General features: G+C 43.4%; 1 protein-coding gene across 1 annotated transcript in view; it reads left to right on the top strand.

Annotated features, from left to right (window-relative positions):
• LOC126272947 (lachesin-like) overlaps positions 1 to 21,700 on the top strand; it is a 384,023-nt gene extending 362,323 nt beyond the window's left edge. Inside the window, exons 8-9 of the mRNA XM_049976245.1 lie at positions 7,759 to 7,935; positions 16,664 to 21,700. Coding sequence (XP_049832202.1) covers positions 7,759 to 7,935; positions 16,664 to 17,109 — 623 coding nt within the window. The 3' untranslated portion in view covers positions 17,110 to 21,700. The remainder of the gene's footprint in view (positions 1 to 7,758; positions 7,936 to 16,663) is intronic.
• Positions 21,701 to 22,039: the final 339 nt, after the last annotated feature.

Here is a 22,039-nt window from a genome sequence, read left to right as displayed (position 1 = left end):
CTTGGTTAATGCGACTTTGAAGATAATATTGTCCACCGAAAAGAAGAGTGGCGACGAACGAAATAAGAACAAATGCGGATATTGCCGTACATAGACTATTTCAGTAAGTAGCATAATATCGGAAGAGACATGTCGCTTGTCGTGGACTAATGCAAATTAATGTACAACTTATATAAATCTCGGTTTGCTGTAAACAAAATTGATCCTATTCAATTAGGAACGTAGAGAGGTCCTTATTGCCTTTCACTGGGAATAAGTCCAGCTGTTTCAAACGTAATGAGAAATGTCCGTCACGACGAGAACCTATACACGTTCCCCTGACAGACATTATTGTATTGGTATCTATAGGAATCCTCCACACACATGGGGCGCAGCTGATTGCATTTTAGTGTCCTCGACCAGCACCCCGAGGAATCTGTCAAGATCTGTCCCCGCTGTCGTTTCTACAGGGGGAGCCTCTGCGCACAATATTACAGATCGGAACTCGTCCTGCTGCTGTTGGAGCGTTGTCTTAGGAATCACGCACACGCAATGTGCGAAACACCAAATAGTGACTCTCGTATTTCTATGGGTTTCGCGCTGAAAGTAATGTAATTTACCATTATTTCCGAATAACTAACTATCAAACTGTAATCCGACTGACGTCCTTAGCATACTTCCGAATAACATGTTTTAAATTAAATTGTACCACGGAAAAAATTGTACCAAAGGAAAAAAAATCGCAACACCAAGAAATAATTAATGTAAGTAATGAAATTTCGGGAAAATATTTGTCTAGTTAACGTATTTAAGTGATTAACATTTCAAGATCACAGATTAATGTAAGCGCGAGATACGCCAGTGCAAATGGGAAATGCTGTTCCATTAATAACAGGTATAACCACCAGAATGTTGAACACAAGCATGTGCTTGCACTGTGGTGCACAGGTGCCAGATGTAAGTTTGCGGAATAGGGTTCCATGCCTGTTGCCCTTTTTCGGTAAACAGGAACCGTTAACATGCTATGTGGATGACGCTGGAGCAGTCGTACGATTGTGTCCCATATGTGCTCGACTGGATGCAGATATGATGATCGAGCAAGCCAAGGCAACTTGTCGACAATCTGTAGAGAAAGTTGAGTTACAACATCGGTATGTGGGTGAACATTGTCCAATTGGAAAACAGCCCCAGGAATGCCACTCATGAATAGCCAGACGGACGGGTAAATCAGCAGTCATGGAGTGAAGGATAACCACGAGAGTATTACTGCACCCGGTGCCGTAACTCAAGTTGTGGCAGTGTGTCTATCACGCAGACATGTTGGTTGCAGCCCCTCAGCTGACACCCTAATAACCAACACACGGTCGTCACGGGCAACGAGGCAGCAGGCTTTCATCAGGAATCAAAACAGACATCTATCCTACGCCGACCACGGTAGTCTCCACTTTCGATAGTGCCACGTGGCCATCCTGAGTCCGGTCTCCTTGCTACTTACATTCTCGTGACCACCATCGTGCAATCATGTGCAGTGCTACATTCCTGCCAAGTCTTTCTGCGTTATCGCAGATGGAACATCCAGCTTCTCGCAGCCCCATTATACAGGTAAGACCTCCTCTAAACTCAATGAGGTGCTGATAATAACGTCTTTGCCGCCTTACATACATTCGTGACTAACATCAACTCACCACGCCCAATCTCAAAGGTAACAAACGCTCATGAAAGCTACAGAACATGTAGAAAGCAAACCTGCTTTCCATCCTCGCAGTGGAGCTTCTAGCGCCACTGTTATACGACTGTCGCGAAATTTGAATAGACGTCACCTTTCAGATGTAGAAAGATGCCCACTAACTGCCGTTTATGTCGCACAATTTCTCCTTGGTATTTCGATTTTTTCCCATCGTTGCATTCATCTGTAGGCTGCCATGTGACATACCTGTCTTACACTATTATTCTGTCAGTAAGATCATCTTTACAGTAACTTAAAAGACACCTTTACTTTACACACTGTGCATTTTTTGAGAATAGGGTTAGTCATTAGTTAATTTCACTGTGGGGTTCAGAGATCGAATTCGAAACTGTGAGAAATGTAAATCCTTAAGTTTAGTGTACTATTTCGACTAAGTGGTAATTTGCATGTGCCCTATCACATAAGATATCGTAAAGTATAAGGTTCCTACTTGGTCGAAGCCCAGTAAAGGAGTTTGGCTCGCACCATCTCTATAGTAGCAGAGACGAATTGGGAATGATTCTGTAACTAAACGTGTCGCAAAGTAATGAAATTCACTGACATAAGCGACTTTTACACAGGCCAGGTTCTTGTAGGCCGGCGATTGGGAAAGTTCACCTCGGCAGGTGTTAGGGTGTGTTTTTGTCCTAGTTGCTTCATTCTTGATGTGTTTCTTTCTACCGAGGTTCCTTAACTCCACGTACTTCGTGATCACCAACCCTTGTGTTAAGTTCCTCGCTTTTCTCATTTCTGTTACTTCTCAATAATTTCGTCTTTCTTCGATTTAGTCTCAATCCACGTTCTGTACTCATTAGGCTGTTCAGAGAAGAAGGAAAATTGGGTTTAACGTGCCGTCGACATCAACATCATTAGAGATGGAGCACAAGCTCCTATGTGTCAAGGTTGGGGAAGAAAATCGGCCGTGCCGTTTCAAAGGAATCATCCCGGAATTTGCCTGGAGCGATTTAGAGAAATCACGGAAAACCTAAATCTGGATTGCTGGACAAGGGTTTGAGCAGTCGTAGAGTGTTCATTCCATACAGCAGATCCCGTAATTCTTCCTCGCTGATACCGAGGATAGCAATGTCATCAGTGAATATTATCACTGATTTCATTTCACTCTAAATTTTTATTCTACTCCTTAACATTTCGTTTATTACCGTCATCGCCATTTATATTGAATAAGAGAAGCAAAACCCTTACTCCCTATCTAATATCCTGTCAAATTCCCTGTCAAATGTCTTTCCCTGTACATGTTGTTTATCACCCGTTTTCTCCATATCGTACACCTGCATTCCCGAAAATGTCGAGCATCTTGCACCATTTGAAATTGTCATCGCTTTCCTACAATCCTGTCCCCATATTTTCTTAAATTCTGCTTCCATTATGAAGCACAATGTCAGAACTTCCTCTCTGGAGCTTTTACATTTTCTAAAGTAGAAGTTATCGTCACCCAAAAAATCCTCAGTTTTCTCTTCCGTTCTTATGCACATTATTCTCGTCAGAAAGTAGGATACACGGGCTGTTAAGCTTATTGTGCGATATTTTTCGTACTTATATGGCCTTTCTATCTTCGTGATTGTCTCGACGATACTATTTAGAAGGCCTGACACTATTTCTCAGTACTGGTATATTGTACTAACGCCATTGAAAAGCTGTTTATTTGCCCTCCAGCTACCATTTTCGAAATTCCGCACTCATATCATTGCTTTCCGCCTCACTTTCTGTCAAGTCTATTAGACCTGTAGTACCGGATGCCCCAAGTCTTACACATCGAATTCCATTTCTCATTCTATCTCGTCATCAGTTTCTCCCACTGGTAGAGGACTTCAGTATACCCTTTCCACCATTTGCTCACTTCTCTGATTTTGACAATGGAATTCCTCTTCTGCTGTTAAAGTTGGCACCTTTTCTTTTAATTCCACCAATGACTGTTTTGACTTCCCTAGACGCTGAATCAGTCCTTCCGATAATAATTTCTTTTTCGAGTTTTCGCATTTTGCCTGCAATCATTCAGCCTTAACTTCGCTGCACTTCCTGTTTATTTCATTCTAAGTGACTTATAATGCTGTATTTTTCTCTTTTCCTGAATATCGTTTTACCTACATTTTTCGTCCATCAAATAAAGTACTTCTTCCGCTACACTAGATTTCTTCACCCACATTAGGTCTACATACATGCACAGCAAGCCACCGCACGGTGCTTGACGGAGCGTACCCTTCATCACTACTAGTCAATTTCTTTTCCGTTCCACTGGGCCACACTCGAGATCTGCCGTCAGACATTACCAACTGAAATGGGGACTCATCTGACCAGGCTACGGTTTTCCAGTTGCCTGGGGTCGAACCGATATGGTCAGGGGCCCAGAAGAGGAGCGGTAAGCGATGTCCTGCTGTTAGCAAAGGCGCTAGCGACAGTCGTCTGCTACCATAGCCCATTAATACCAGATTTCGCCGCACTGTCCTAACGAATACGTTTGTGATACGTCCCATATTGATCTCTGAAGTCGTTTCAAGTAGTGTTGATTGTCTGTCAGCACTGATATCTCTACGCAAACGCCGCTGCTCTCAGTTGTTACGCGAATGCCGTCGGCTGAAATTGGTTCCATGGCTCTGAACACTATGGGGATTAACATCTGAGTTCATCAGTCCCCTAGAACTTAGAACTACTCAAACGTAAATAATCTAAGGACATCAGACACATCCATGTCCGAGGCAGGATTCGAACCTGCGACCGTAGCGGTCGCACGGCTCCAAACTGAAGCACCTAGAACTGCTCGGTCACAGCAGCCGGTTAAGCCGTCGGCCACTGCCATGTCTGTGTTGAGAGGTAATGCCTGAAATCTGGCATTCTTGGCAAACTCTTGACACCGTGGATCTCGGAACATTTAATTCCCTAACGTTTTCCGAAATGGAATGTCCAACTGCAATTCCACGTATATCACGTCGTATACCTTTTTTCACTAATAACCTGAGGATAAATGACAGCTCCACCAATGCCTTGCCCTTCTATACCTATTGTACGCGATACATCTATATATTTGCATATAGCTATCCCATGACGCTTTTCAAGTCAATGTAAAAGCAGCAGGCTTAGTTGTACGTGAGCATTTGGGCGTATGCTTTTACAGCCTTGGCAGTATATCGACGAGTGTAGGTAGCATAAGTTTTAACAGCTGCGTGTGTTCAGGTTCTCAAGATTGTGCTGTACTGTTTTTGGCCAGGGTGAAGACGGCGACACGGGGGCAGCGAAATGTTTCAGTTAACCGTACTCGTGATGTTGTTTTTGTACTGAGGAATAACAAAAACATAACTCGTAGTTTCCGTTTGTTATTTATAATGTTAAGTAACACCTGAATAAATACATGAAGTCGTATAAAACACAACCACAAGGTCAGTATGCGCACCTGACACCACGCACTCTCCGACAGTGAATGAGCTTCCAGTAGTGTTCTGTGCTCTCTGCTGTGAACGTCATGTCCGTTGTATTATGTGTAATGGAGGAAGTTATCTGTTAAATTTGTATCCCATTTTTTGCTAGAGATAATTTACGGGATACACGCTTTCTTCGACCGCAAAGCTCCTCTAGGCGCAAATCGCATCTGTCATTTGTAACCAGCAGCAATGCCGTCCACGTCCGTGGCCCGACCTGCATTGATTTCCAGCCATCGTGAATCGGACTTACAGTGGAGGTCTCTCATTAATGTCATATCAAATAAGTTTTGCGTGGGTCTTAACTGTGACTTACCATTCGGATCTCCTGGAGAGGACTGCCAACTGGGTGGTGATATTGAGAAAAAGATTGAATAATCAACGAAATGATAACGTTTCTACAAATCGAGACGTGGAATGTCAGAAGTTTGAATGTGGTAGACAAACTAGAAAATCTGGAATGGGAAATGCAAGGGATCTGTCTACAGATAGTAGGGGTCAGTGAAGTGAAATAGAAAGAAGACAAGGATTTCTGGTCAGATGAGTATAGGGTAATATCAACAGCAGCAGAAAATGGTATAACGGGAGTAGGATTTGTTATGAATAGGAAGGTAGGGCAGAGAGAACTGTGTACAGTTCAGTGACAGCCGCGTGGGATTAGCCAAGCGGTCTCAGGCGTCGTAGTCATGGACTGTGCGGCTGGTCCCGGCGGAGGTTCGAGTCCTCCCTCGGGCATGGGTGTATGTGTTTGTCCTTAGGATAATTTAGGTTAAGTAGTGTGAAAGCTTAGGGACTGATGACCTTCAGCCTGCGACGTCGGGTTGTATACCTCTACTGTGGTTGTCGGTCATAGTTTGCTGTCGATTCTGATAAGAGCAAACTTGTCACTGAACTGAAATGTTCAAATGTGTGTGAAATCTTATGGGACTTAACTGCTAAGGTCATCAGTTCTTAAGCTTACACACTACTTAACCTAAAATATCCTAAGGACAAACACACACACACCCATGCCCGAGGGAGGACTCGAACCTCCGCCGGGACCAGCCGCACAGTCCAATCATAGAAGAGGAAACAGGAGTCGACTTAGAATAGATAGGGTATCTAGTATTAGAAACATAATTTAATTGGAGAATTTAAGATCAAATAAAACAGAAGGGATCGATAACATTCCATCAAAACGTTGGGAGAAGTGGCAACAAAACGACTATTCGCGTTGTTGTGTAGAATGTATGAGTCTGGCAACAAATAATCGGACTTCCGTAAAAAAATCTTTCACACAATTCCGAAAACTGCAAGAGCTGATAAGTGTGAGAACTATCGCGCAATCAGCTGAACAGCTCTTGTATCCAAGTTGATGACAAGAATAATATACAGGAGAATAGAAAAGAAAATTGAGGATGTGATAGATGACGATCAGTTTGGGTTTAGAAAAGGTAAAGGCACGAGAGAGGCAATTCTGACCTTGCGGTTGATAATGGAAGCAAGACCAAAGAAAAATCAAGACACGTTCGTAGAATTTATCGACCAGGAAAAAGTGTTCGACAATGTAATATGGTACACGATGCTCGAAATTCTGAGAAAAATAGGGATAAGCTATAGGGAGGGAGGTATTATACAATATGTACACGAACCAAGAGGGAATAATAAGGGTGGACGACCAAGAACGAAATGCCCGGATTAAGAAGGGTGTAACAAGCGATGATGGAAATAATGTATAGGTTCAGGCCTTGAATTAAAAGTCAAAGTGAAAGGATATCAATGATACGATTCACTCATGACATTGGTATCCCGAGTGAAAGTGAGGAAGAATGACATGATCTGTTGAACAGAGTGAACAATCTAATGAGTACAAAATATGGACTGAGAGTAAATCGAAGAAAGATGAAAGAAATGAGAAGTAGCACAGGTCTCGAAATAGATGAAGTTAAGGAATTGAGCTACCTAGACAGTAAAATAACCAATGACCGACGGAGCAAGGAGGACACCAAAAGCAGACTAGCAATGACAAAAAGGGTATTCCTGGACAAACATCAAAAATAGGCGTTACTTTGAGGAAGAAAGTCCTCAGACTGAGGGAAAACCGAAACAGAAGAGAATCGACGCAATTCAGATGTGATGTTATCAATGAATGTTGAAAATCAGCTGGACTGATGAGGTAATGAATGAGGAGGTTCTCCGCGGAATCGTAGAGGAAAGGAATATGTGGACACTGATAAGGAGAAGGATCAAGATGATAGGACATCTGTAGGAGACGAGGGAATGAGTTCCCTGAGGGAACTGCAGAGGGCAAAAACTGTAGAGGAAGACAGGGATTGGAATACATCCAGCAAATAATTGACGACGTAGGTTGCAAGTTCGCCTGCGAGATGAAGAGGTTGGCATAGGAGAGGAATTCTTGGTGGGCTGCATCAAACCAATCGGAAGACTGATGGCCCAAACAAAAAATTCTATTTTAGCATGAGCTCAACCTTGCGTTTGAATTCCCCAAACATGCATAAACATACGAACTTAGGTCATGTTTCCAAGCCTGCTTCGCCCCCTACAGATATCGCCCTTCCTTGTCAGCTTCGCTGAAGGAGCGCCACATTCGACACTGACATCTTTACTCCTGCGTGTCCGCAGGTGAGAAGCTGATGGCGAACACGGGCGGCAAGTACGTGATCCGCGAGACGCAGCTGAACGAGTACGCGGTGCTGATGAACCTGACGGTGCGCGACGTGCACGCCGCGGACTTCGGCAGCTACACCTGCAGCTCCGTGAACGCGCTCGGCCGCGTCGAGGGCACCGTGCGTCTCCAAGGTATTGTCTGAGGGGTTCCTTGTAGGCGCAGGCCACAATCTGTGGCCGCCAGTCTGCATCAGTGTTTTCTATTATCCGAATTAAACCTATATCTGCTCAAAATTCCTCATATGCCATCAACTGCCTTCGACAGTTAAGTGGTTCTATGGTTCTCAGGTTCTCAACCATTTTCAACTCAGCGCCCCTTCCCTGTCTTCGTTCCATATCGAGTGTCATCACCCCCTTGCCCTCCCCACCATGCCACTAACTTCATTACTACGCATGAAAATGTATGATCTTTCAGATCTCGAAGAATGAAATTCCAATGAAATCCAGAACATTAGCTGCTTACAGGCGTTGATAAATGTCAATAGAGACAGCTTAAAATATGTCCCACGACTGGGACTCGAAACCGGGATCTCCTGCTTGTATGGCAGACGCTCTATCCGACTGAGCCACTTTTTTTTCTTTTTCATTTTGTTCGGTATAGTTCGTTGCGTTTAATCTATGCCGACGTCACAAGACATCCGTCCAAGTTCATCGTTGATTGTTTTACTCAGTTTTTTTTATTACAGAGGGCAAGCAGCCCGCTGACCAAACACGCTGAACTACCGTGACGGCGCCAGCGAGGACACAGAGGATAGCGCGACTGCAAGAATCTCTCTGGCATGCTCCCGGTGACGCCCAAATTTCCAAATTACAGCCCACCCACTACATTTGTAGTGCCACTGACGACTATACTCACTACTCACGGCAGTCGATCTACCGATTCCCGTAAGAGTTTCAGCAATGCGAGAGCATCCGTACTGAAGAAGATCACTGGCCGGTAAGCCTTATCTGTATAAAGATATCTTCATACAGGTAAGGTTTACTGCCCAATGATCTTCTTCAGTGCGGATGTGGATTTGATGGGCACACTGACACCACTATGTGTTACAGTAGGAACAGGGGAAATGGAACCCGGTCCCCTAACAGAACATACCAACACCTCTGTACATTTGCCGTAATTCAAGGACACTTACGAGAAACAGGGAATTTATCTCCTCAGCCATTGTGGTAGCCGTGACGCGAGAACGCCACATTTTGAGCGTGAAGTGATCGGTACTTTTAGCACTCGCTACAGCCCCTGCTGTGGGAACAGGTCATGTATCTGTTTGGAGAGCATTGCAGAAGTACAACCTACATGCATACATTCTTCAAACTTTGTAAGTTTTAGGACCAGCTGGTTATCGACGTTGTATGCAGTTTGTGCATTGGTTCGTGGTCTTCCATATACATGCTTTGTTTTTAAATGAGGCCTCCTTTACACGTGACAGGTATTTCAACAACAGGAATGACTACATCTGGAACTGCGACAGCCCTCTGCGACTGCTGTTACAACGCAGAAACGAAAGGTCTCCTTAAGCACGTGGCCGGGAACTGTGGATTATCATTTTCAACGATCTTCTATACTGCCACCTTAGTTAACTACATTAACTTACGTATAGTTCCTACAGACCACACTTCCAGGACCTGCTGGAGAGTTACCGCTCATTGTGGGTAGAGACCTTTGGTTCCAGCATGATAAAGCCCAGTACACTGTAAGTATTGATACTAGAGCATAACTAACTGTCAAAATTAAGGAACATTGGATAGAATGCGGAGGACGTCTTGCGTGGCAAATGCATTCGTCTGACTAGAAACCCCCTGATTGCTTTGTTTGGGGCCACGACAAGAAGGCAAAAGGCTGAGTTGGTAACATTCCACGAAACCCGACATAACCCAGACGTGCTCTCCAGACTTGGACAGGCATAGATACAGAGATGTGCGGCGTATATTGAGGTACAGAGGGAACTTTTTACTCATTCATGCAAATTACTGTCACATTATGTCTAATAATAATAATAGGTAATATATGTGCAATTGTAGTTATTCGTTATTATAACCTTAAAAACACGTTTAAGGTAATACTTTGAGGTTACAAATGTCATATCGTGTCACCTCATTTTGCCTGGCGTAGTGCAAAAGCTCGACACTAGTATTGACTCGGCAATCTCCAGATGCACCACATATGACATGTGATATGTTGGCATGTCAAAAGAAAAACTTAAAATTACTATGTACACTTGACAGCAAAAAAAGTGGGTCACTGCTGAATACAACCAACATAACGTAGCTGTGTTGCAGGTTCTCTAAACACCGCAAAAGACTACTAAGAGACCAAAGGACTTTATGGCAGTCAGTCTAAGCGTCAACTAATATCGTCACACAAAAAATATTAGAAAACACGTTCGTAGCGATGAGACACTCCATAACACCAGACCACAGAACCCCCTGCCAAGCACATAATTATGAATTGCAGAATATTCATTTAGATGTAGATGCAGATGTCAAGGGACGCGTAACAGGAAGTATTAGCCAATCGGGATGTGGGACTGGATAGAAGCGCAGAAGTGCAAAATATAAGCGTACAATTCTTGCAGAGTATTGCTTACTTGGATGTGTGCCACAGTTCGTTTTATCTTAGGATCGAGAGATAAGGAAGGAGTATTCTCAGAACGAAGAATGGGAAGGAGAGATCAAAGAATACGGTTTCATAGGTGGTCAGAGGAATGATAGAGAGTAAAGACAGCAGCAATTAAAAGAGAAAATGTAGCGTCATTGGATTCCGCTAGATTTGTTTACAAAGTTTTGGGGGAGTGTAATAGAAGGGCACTTGCGGCGATACTGTCAGAGAGAGTGCATGTGAGAGAGAATAGAAGAGATATTAACAACGAGTAAACATAAATGTTCAAATGTGTGTGAAATGTTATCTTACACACTACTTAACCTGAATTATCCTAAGGACAAACATACACACCCATGCCCGAGGAAGGCCTCGAACCTCCGCCGGGACCAGCCTCACAGTCCATGACTGCAGCGCCCTAAGCCGGCCGGTGTGGCCGTGCGGTTATAGGCGCTTCAGTCTGGAACCGCGTGACCACTACGGTCGCAGGTTCGAATCCTGCCTCGGGCATGGATGTGTGTGATGTCCTTATGTTAGTTAGGTTTAAGCAGTTCTAAGTTCTAGGGGACTGATGACCATAGATGTTAGTCCCATAGTGCTCAGAGCCATTTGCAGCGCCCTAGACCGCTCGGCTAATCCCGCGCGGCGAGTAAACATAATATGAAATCGTTGGTGTATTGTGTGGAGGACGGAGGGTGTATTCATTGATGGAGGGGAAGAGAGAGAAGTATTTGAAATTACAAAAACTACTGAGACAGAGTCCATCTACACTGATTAGTTTGTAACTATGTAGACAGTGTATAAATGAAATCAATATAGAATACTTAACAAACTGTATATTGAAAAGACACCCACTTGAATTAAAAGGGCAACTCAAAGGAAAGCTAACCCATATTGTATGTTTTCTGTTGCCACGCGTTCTTCCACTAGCTCCCAATGAGGAAAAATGGCGAAAAAGAAGACATAACAAAACATTTTAAGAACTCTAAGATTTTATCCAGAATCCTTCATTATTTTGTACTTCTATCACGCGTCTTGGCATAGAATGTATAGGCCGTCGGACGTAACAGCCTGAATAAGCAACTTCCTCCCAGGCTTCCAGGACGCAGTCCCAAAGAGCGTCCGCAGTAGTTAGTTGGTTTCGTGACCAGTTCTCTGTTAATGTTCTGGCGACCTCAGTCCACATGTTTTCCATGGAGTTCATATCAGCCGCCCGTGGCGGACAGTCCATGACGTTGACGACAATCGTGGAGAGCCGTTGCTGAACAAATGCAGACTTGTGAATGGGAGAGTGGACCTCTTCCAGTGTGACGTCCTTTTCTGCGTACAGCATTCACGCTGACGGAAGCATCACATTTTCCAATATGTGGGCATACGGCGCGCTGTCCAGAGTTCCTTCTATCCTGTGAAGAGTTCCTGCCCTCTCGTAGAATTCCAACCACAGCAGGTAATAGATAGCCGGCCTCTTCTTCTCGTCGTGGTTATATATTCGCGTCGATGGCGAGTCCCTTGCGGCCTGTGAACGATTCGTGGACCGTCGTAATTGGTGGAAAACACCTCATCAGTGAAAATGGCGTTGTCCCATGACGCCCTCAGACGGAGCTCCGCAAATGCTAGCCGGTATAAAATGTTGCCTTCACTGAGCTCTTGTTTCACGGCGGATCGTCGTGCATGGAGTCCAGCGTCCCTCAGCCTTCGGAGAATCGTGTCACTGGAGCCGGTGAAGTTGGTATCCCGCCAAAACTGCTTCGCATTCAGAAAGAGATTTTCTCTGGTCCTAGACACTAGGTCTCTGTCTTCCTGCTGTGAGATCACTCTCTTCCTGCCTGAGCCAGGAGCCCTGTTGGTGGTGCCTCTTTCAAGGCAGATCCTCCACCATCTCATTGCAGTGGTATGTGGTACGCCATACCGTCTGCCAGCTTCTCTGATGGAACATGCTCCTTCCTCAATGAGAGCGACGACTCTACCTCGGCCTGCCGGAGTGGCCGAGCGGTTCTAGGCGCTTCAGTCTGGAACCGCCTCGGGCATGGATGTGTGTGATGTCCTTAGGTTAGTTAGGTTTAAGTAGTTCTAAGTTCTAGGGGACTGATGACCTCAGAAGTTAAGTCCCATAGTGCTTACAGCCATTTGAACCATTTTTTGAGTCTACCTCGAATAGACCTCTCTCAGTGATCCATTACGGCAGACAGCCTTATGAGTATTTCTGCTTGCCGCTCTTATACTGATTCCAGGAGAGGAGGTAAACATATTTACGTCAAACGGAGCAGCAGAGGCAGAGGCAGAGGCAGAGGCATGAGGCGCAGCCGTGCTGGTTCGTCCCGGGCTGTTGGCCCACCAACGCCACCGCCAGCTCGCTCACTTGCGTCTCGCCTCGGCCAGCCTGGCTGGCCCGTAGCTAGTACAGACTAGCCCGTGGCTAGTACAGATCCGGACCGCATGGCCATGATCACCCCTTGAAGGATCAAAAGTTACACCCAACCTACCCAAGTCTCTAGTACAAACTAACGCAGCTACAGCTATTATGCTATAACATGTGCAGGCACACCTACATTGACGATTTATTAAAATATTTGCGAACGATACTTTCAAAAATACATTCATTTTAAACATAGCCACCACAAAATATTTCACCTACCTAGCAATAGCATGACGCAGGAAACTACACTTTCTTGTAAGCGCTGTGCATTAGATGTAGCATTAAGAAAACCTGTATTCAACCGAGACAACTAAGCGGAATGTAAAAGTAAACAGGTTTGGCGGCAACTTATCCAAATAATAGTATATGCTTAGTATATAATACACGTTTTGTGCACTTATAACATGTAGTCAGTGTCTCTGAAACAATACGTGCTGCAGACGGGAATTACTTTCTGCTGAGGCACTTCATTTACATCTCAATGATACACGACTACTAGAGAACATTGCTGTTTACAGCAGTCAATCCTCTTCTAAATTAACATCATGATATCGCAGGTATTAGGCAACACGTTACTAGGGATGAGTAGGGCCTTAAGATTTGCAACTAAACATGCTACTCCTTGCTACTACTGAATATGACGTTGATTATTAACGTGTCTTCATAACCATGTGTGCGGCGTTCGACTCTCTCACAGCATAGACGTTTTCGTCACCTTATTTCTAGTTAAACGTGTGCACATCTAGCTGATGATGGACCAACATTGGACATTTCTCGTCTGTTCCTGGTTCGACAATCTCAGCGGTAGGCGCCGGGTTCGAATCCCAGTCAGGCAATACCACTTCAGTCAGGTTCCAACCCCACTAATGGTGACAAACTGTGATATCTACATTTTGATTTTACGTACTTATTCAACAATCCAATTAGGTGCTCGGTTCGCATCCTTGTCCCCAGCATTACATGATGGCATTTCAATTTTAAACATGTGCATCCTTTATTCCTTGACAATGCAACACTATACAACGTCTTTTGAGGTTAATTACCAAGAAGGTAATTGTCATGTTAGGTTCCCTGCTTTCGTACAAAAATTATCGTCATTTACGTTCAAGTTGAGAATTGATAACTGTTACTGGTGCAAACGTCAATATTTGACGTCTGTTTCTGCCTAATGATCGAGTGTCGATAAGGATAAAATCTTTGCTTGGTTAACAATGGCTTTACATTCTGGGTCTGCATACAGATCCAGAACGAAGGCGTTTGTCATGTCGTTTAAAGTACAACTTCGTGTACAAGTAACTGTTGATGAGTAATGTGAACAATGACATTACTTGTGATTCGCTGTTAATGTTGGAATTTCCGTAGAGTGGTTGCCGATGTCAATCACGTTTTCTTTTAACTGCTTAGCATTACATAAAGTTGATGCGGAACCACTCTCTGTTGAACGTTGAACGACATTCAGCATGTGTTGGGTAAACCTTTTAAACAGCAAATAACTTGTTTCCAATTGCCATACAACTTTATAAATCTGTATACTGTCTCAAATATTTAATTGTGCCTAAGGATTACTGAAAGATTTATGTGACAAAACTAGTTGTCCCATAACATTTGAAATTATTGTAATTAAGTTTAGTTTGCAAACGTTAAGGACAGTCTGCTCTCTTCTGTGCTATCGTGGTGTTACTTTACATCTCGATGGACTGTTATAAAGACCTGTGCTCTCTAGTAGTCTCTAGCAGTACTCATTGTTTATCTTACAACGACTGTACTGTGGAGGGTTGCGACTATGTGCAACACAGATATGGTATGTTGGTTGCATACATTCAGGTGCAGCCTACAGATTGGAGTTCAGGGGTGACCCACTTTTTTTGCTGTAGAGTGTACACAAATCGCCACAACACTGCGTCCATAAAATCACACGTCATGCCTACTAGGGCGCCACAAGACCGAACACGGGACTTTAGTGCGTTCTTGACTAAGGAGTTTTTCTTCTCCTAAGAAAATAAATACATATCGCCCCATCATACTCAGTATGAGTAAACTAACGATTATTATTATTATTATTATTATTATTATTGTTCGATGAAATTTTGGGATTGCAACCGGATCATGTTGACTTCTTGCCACGATATTTCAGCTGGCAATCGTCCAGTCATCTTCAGGTGAGTATCTGTCACTGGAGACTGTAAGTTCCCGGAGTCAACTTTATAGCAAAAAATTGGTACGAAAATGCATGCAAAAGAAAGTGTGTCAAATCTTATGGGACTAACTAATAAGGTCATCAGTCCCTAACCTTATACACTACTTAACCTAAATTATCCTAAGTGTAAACACACACACCCATGCGCGAGGGAGGACTTGAACCTCCGCTGGGACCAGCTGCATGAAAACGCATGCACATTGGCCTCCGTCACAGGAGCGTCCTCTATCAGAATCTGGGCCCTCTGAAGCTACTGTTCTATCTACACGTCCGCCCTCTGTTGGAATGGGCGTCGGCGTCGCTAAAAAGAGACGTCAGATGTCGCCAGACGTTTCATTATGAATAAACTGTCTTCTCTCAGAGGAAATTAGAGAGATCACCAGGTCCCAAGCCTTGTCCACTTGAAAACCGCCATCATGATTTATAAGATTTTGCGCTACGGGTATCTCCACAGATTCTTTAATTACTGAATCCCAGAAAATTTTCGCAGATGCCAAGATTTTCATGGCAGAAAAATCTATAGCGTGTCCTGTGATAATGTAGTGCTCAGCTACGGCCGACTTACTGGGCTACGAAAGGCGAGTGTGGCATTCAACGTACCTTTCATGTGTTGTGCGTGTCGTCTGACCGATATAAGATTTGCCACACTGGCAACGAATTTTATAGATCCCGGACTTCCGCAAATCCAGATCGTCCTTTACTGAACTGAGAAGGGTACTAATCTTCGCCGGTGGCCGGAAGATTACTTCAAATTGATATTTCCTAAGATGAAACGTTACCGACGTATGGAAGGAACGGCCTGGACTGGAATAGCTCCTTATCTTCTTGATTTTTTAGGTGGTCACGTTTCTTCTTTCGTAGCACTGTTCTAATCTGATGTGGAGAGTAACCATTACCTCTAAACACCGACTCTAAGTGTTCCAGCTCCTTTGTAAGGCTGTCTCCATCAGAAGCAACATGAGCCCGGTGCACCAACGTTCTAAGGACGCCGGTAGTTTGTGCAGGATGATGACAACTCTACGCTTGCACGTAAAGGTCGGTATGTGTTGGCTTACGGTGGACAGAAGCCCTCATGACTCATCCACTCTCTTAGTCACCACTACGTCGAAAAACGGCAAGCAACCATCCTTCTCTATTTCCATCTTAAACAGGATGTTCTTGTGGAATGCATTCAGATGTTGCTAGAACCGTGACAGTTCTTCTTCACTATGGGGCCATACTACAAACGTGACAACTACATATCGCCAGAAAACTTTCGGTTTAAGTCCTGTCGAGTCTAGTGTCCTCAAAGTATTCTGGGATTCAGTAATTGAAGAATCTGTGGAGATACGCCTAGGGCAAAATTTTATAAAACGTGACGGTATTTTTTAAAAAGACAAAAAAATGGCTCTGAGCACTATGGGACTTAACATTTCAGGTCATAACTCCCCTAGAACCTAGAACTATTTAAACCTAACTAACCTAAGGACATCACACACATCCATGCCCGAGGCAGGATTAGAACTTTCGCGCTGGAGCAGACTGTAGCGCCTAGAACCGGTCGGCCACTCCGGCCGGCTGTTGGCAATTCCTTCATGTTTCGGTTATTACAGTAGGTAGCTTATCAGTGTTCACGTTATAGTTGAAATGTTTACGTGTTTGTTACCACCAGAGCTGTACCTGCCGCGGTCGACGTCACGACCGGACCAGCACGCGGCAGGCGGCAAAGGGCTGTCGCGGCCCAAGGCGCCGCCGCCGCACACCAAGGCGGAGGCCGGCGGCGGCGGCCGCGGGGCCCACAAGCACCACCATGCGGGCAAGCGCAACCGCCAGCAGCAGCTGCCGTACCGACACCACGACCTCGGCCCGGAGGACGACGAGGAGCTCGGCCTGTACGGCGCGCTGGGCGGCGCCGCGGGCCACGACCACGACCGCGACCGCGACCGCATGCGCGACCCGCTGCTGGAGCGCGCCGCGCCCGCGCGCGCCTCCACGGCGCCGCCTCCAGGGCTGGCCAACTCGCTGGACGCCGGCGCGGCGGCCGTCGGCTGTCCCCGCTCTACCACACTGCTGGCGTCCCTCCTGGTCGTCGCCTTACCGGCACTCTTCAGCCACTGAACCGCGGCCACGGCCTCACTGCCACTCGAAGTTCCTCCATCGGACAGCCGAGATGGTCCGAGGGCGGCCTCATTTGAAGCACTTGTTATGTTGCTGCCTCGGCTGTCCGGAGGCGCTGAAGAGTGTCCAATACGTTTCATATAGACTCGCACTCGATACAAGTCGAATAAATCACTCTGAAGACAAGACAGAGATGTGTGCTGAGATGTATCCCCGTATACAGCGCTGAGGGAGCTCTTATGTATGTTTCGAAATATAGATGCATTCTAGCTACTCTTCCATGTCTGAGCTGTTCCATCGTATCCGTGGGCACTGGAGGCATGCAACAAGTATTTTATGACAACTTCACTCCGACGGTCACTAGTTTTGAAAAATGATGGACTACCTTTGGCGATTAATAGACTGAAATCTTTTATTCTTTTTTATTGTGGAAACATAATAAACCGCTTGAGTTGTAAATCCGATTACTTGTTCGATCAAAAGCGGTTTCGGTCGATTGTAAGTCCATCTTCAGGCGAACAAAGACGATGAGGCGCGCTGCTGCCGCCACTGGACAGCAGGCTCCGGGCACGTGACAGCCTCACGTGAAGCCAAGGTACGCTGAACAAATAAAATTCAAGCAATTTATTATCAGTTTCCACGGTGGCCAGTTGCAGATGTCCTGTGAAACAAATTTTCTTATTGTGGTTATGACACACTCACATGAGCATTTTACACTGTCATTAGATACTAAATATATTCGTAATTTCGAATATGTACAACCATCAGCTGTAGAATAGAATGACGACAGTGAAAACCTGTGCCAGACCGGAACTCGAACCCTGATTTCCCGCTTATGGCGAGCGGTCGCCTTACCATTTGGCTATCCGTGCACGACTCACAGCCAGACCCAAATTTCCATTTGTCGTCAACCATTTGTCTACTACCTACACCCGTACATCCCTTTCGTATATTCCCGTACAGGTGAGACTTTTACTTGAAACTCGCTTTCCCGGTGTCGGCGGATAAATACTATAGTGCAATGCCTGTGTCGTTTCGAATTACCATGCAAAGTTCCTCTGGACATCGTAACTGTTATAATAAGTTCAAACAGCCAGTGGTAATCTTCCCACTCACGGCACCTACTACAAGCGGTTCCAGTTGTGCTGTCAACAACACTGAAAGATCAGTATTGTTGACGACGCAACGAAAACCGCTTACAACATGTGCATTTAGTAGGATGACTGACTACTAGCTGTCAAAAATCAGTTTCTCAATGTGAAATGTTCATATGATACTGTCATACAAATGTAGAGACAATAAAAGACTAAGTCTTTAATTTTCGTTCCTGATCGGGTCCACTCCTTTAGACGACATACCCTAGTCATCAGGCCATTTACATGACATTTTTTGACTTATATGATTCAGTGTCATGTGGCTAATGCTACTTTATGGCAGTATACCTCATCGAAACCCCCTCAGAACAGTAAGATAAAACAATGACTGTGCCCCACGTTTCCTGCTTAATTCAATTGGAGTTAGAGCCGAAAAAAATCCTTTGACGTATTTGTGAACTACTTTATCAATGTCATTTCTACCCTGGAAACTAACTTCGTGTCTACTTCATTTTGACGGTAGCGCCCACAACCCTGATACTAATATACTATGCTGTGGCTTACATAAACGACTGCTAAAATAAATAAATAAATAACCAATTACGGTTGAAGTGGAATACCCAAATATACTTTTCTAATTTTTTAGTAATTAATATTTATGTACAAATCGCAAATTTCTGGATTGTACCAATATGATGTCACTGCGACAAAAAAAAACGATAAAACAAAAATATTGGTGCAGTTCCGAGTTATCGAGATTTAGAAAAACTAGTTAATGACGGTTTATGGTATAAAGTTATTGAAGAGCTGTGAAACGTACATATTGACAGTGAGTGAGAAAATTATCAAAAGGTGGGCTGTTCAAAGTTATTGAATAATAACTTTGGGTTTATAGCTCAACTGGAGGTTTACAGACAAAATATAGAATGAAGGAGTAAAGGAGAAGTGGAAAACGGTGTAGAGTTGGAGAAGACCGAACGGTGTGGATACAAAATGGTAACATACTAAAAGAAGAGAGCAGAGAGAGAGGGAGAGAGAGAGAGAACGAGTCTGGTAAGGAAAAAAGAGAAAAAGCAGAACAGTGAGGAGAAAGAAATATAGTGTGGGAGGGGAAAAGACATAGAGAGGTAAGGAAGACACAGAACTGTTAAGAAACAAAGAGAGATAGAAACTCGTGAAGCAATTCTCGGAAATAGTCCATTAGTATGCTTCCTTTTTTGTGCTACCAAATAAAATCACTATTTCAATAACTGAGTGCTGATGAACGCTAAGTACTCTTCAAGACTAACAGATATTTTAAAATTACAAACAGAAGATTTCTTCGTTCCATTAGCTTTATACAGATCCCTCTTTATAACAGAAGCAAATTGTGTTATTTCATTTAAATATCACATCCTTCCAGGATCCTACATTTTCCAGCGGAAGTATCAGTGACTTAAACAATATTTTTAGCAGCTTGTCAATGAATACCTCATGTGTTGAACTCTTTTGGTTTATGGACAGATGATCTTTTATCTTACATTAATGTCGCTCATACACGCTGTAATTAATATCACATGCTACAATTAAGTCATCGATAGTAAATAGACAAGTGTGATAATGTTGTTGGGGCTAGAACCAAGATGTTGTGTCAGTGTGGGTAACGTATGTGAGATGAACCCTCATGATATATTGGCGTGTGACGAGGGCCTCCCGTCGGGTAGACCGCTCGCCTGGTGCAAGCCTTTCCATTTGACGCCACCTCGGCGACTTGCGCGTCGATGGGGATGAGATGATGATGATTAGGACAACACAATACCCAGTCGCTGAGCGGAGAAAATCTCCGACCCAGCCGGGAATAGAACCCGGACCCTTAGGATTGACAGTCTGTCGCGCTGACCACTCAGCTACGGGGGGCGGACATGAACCCTCATGGCAACCAGTCTTTACTGCAGAAAGCATCTTCAGTGAACGGAGTGAGCAAAAATGGCGTCTTTCGCTTGCAAGCAAGCTCAAGACTAATTCAAAACAACAAAAAAGGATAATTATTACCTAATGAAACTATGTTAGTTCGTTGCTTCATGTGTTCATTCATGTTATAAAATAGAGTTTTTATCCCCATATGTAATGTTATTAATGACCATTATACTGTGCGTTGACCAGACTGTATAGCTTATTGTGAACCACATTCTTTCTGGAGTTTCTACATTCATTTGGTACATAATTTGGAGCTCTCTGAATTATTCTACAAAACCAGTACTGCAGCAGTTTTACCACTAATTTTAATTTAAATTTTATGTTTGGAGTTAATTGACTATTATACAGATTGTTAATAACTGCAGTAACAAAATGTGTTTAATAACAAATTTGAAAGTTCTGTAAAATACAGATATAGAACTTTCTATGCTACTTGTGGGAGAAGACTATAAAGAATAGAGAAAAATGCAAGAACGGGCCCTATAACTTCTTTTCATGAGTCCCATTCAATACATTTCATTTACCCAACAGCAGTACAGTAAACATTTTTGTGGAAATTTTAACTGTCCAGCTCCTATACACGTATTTGAACCTCCAAATTAAAAAGAAAGTGAGATCATGGTCTTGCAATTACACGACATGTTAATAATGTATTGTGACCTTTAAAACTGTCATCTGATTAATTACCATTATTATCACACCGACAGCAGTAACGCATCTTCCTTCTCCCCTACAAAATAACTGAGAGGACCAGTAGTTATTTTGCTGCTGTATTGTCACTACAACACATGTAATAACAGTGTTTTGTGCACAGAAGGTACTGTTGTGAAACGAACGAGTCTTCCTGCGTTAGTGGATGGTGACTAATAACCAAAGAACAACAACAGTGTAATTGTATGGAACAGTATAGAAGGGTGGTGACTCAAAGACTTATTGTTTTAAGCTTGGGTCAAACAGCGAAGTAAACGATAAAACAAGGTATTTGGTGTTCTGATAGATGTTTTTAAAGAAAACTAAAACTGTTTTTCCCTTAAGTGTTTACATCAAATATTCGCCCTGATTTCCAACGATTAAATGTTTGTAACGAAAACATTTTGTGGTGTCTGTGTACAGATAAATGTAATACCACTCTGTGTTTCCAAAAACATAAGCTACCATCATTAGGAAGTTGTCTACCGTCATAAACAGTTCATAAAAAATGTCTTCCAATATTATTGATACATAATAGTTAGCATTTTCTGAAAAAATTCCAAGTAAATTAGACGAAATTAAAAATGTGTGTTATAAAACAGTATAGAGGAAATGTTTCACAACTGCCTATTTTGATATATACCATAAAATTAATTTTAATTACTATTAAGTGGATAAAGTTGTATTTACTTTTACTGAAGCTTGTAGCGTTTTGTATTTACGATTTGGAACTGGTGTTAAATTGTGCGTTCCCAAATAATTTGCTAGAGTGATATATATGTACACTTGAAAGTGTCACTTTGTTGTATTAATATTAAATATATTTTATTTAAATAAACGATACCTATCAATATCATGTTAAATATTTAGAAATCCACAGATTCTCCTAAGGAACTGGTTCACATGATGTACGCTTACATGTCACAATCCGCAGTCACGGAACAGACTTCCGTTTCTACATAGAAATCATTATTTAGTTGGTCCCCAGATAATGATATAATTTTTAATGAAAATAAGCCGCACTGACTCACGTGATATGAAAAGTGTGATAACACTTTCAGAATAGAGAAGACAATGGCAGCAATTTGACTAGGATGAGAACAGCTTCTTTTGGAAAAAAATAAACGTACCACTATGGGATATGGGCTTTCAATCAAGAAAGAGACTTATGAAACTATGTGGACAGGGTT

Source organism: Schistocerca gregaria, chromosome 5, assembly GCF_023897955.1.
Source record: "Schistocerca gregaria isolate iqSchGreg1 chromosome 5, iqSchGreg1.2, whole genome shotgun sequence".
NCBI lineage: Eukaryota > Metazoa > Arthropoda > Insecta > Orthoptera > Acrididae > Schistocerca > Schistocerca gregaria.
The sequence above is the reverse complement of the archived record's forward strand: the minus strand, read 5'-3'. Positions and strand labels throughout refer to the sequence as shown.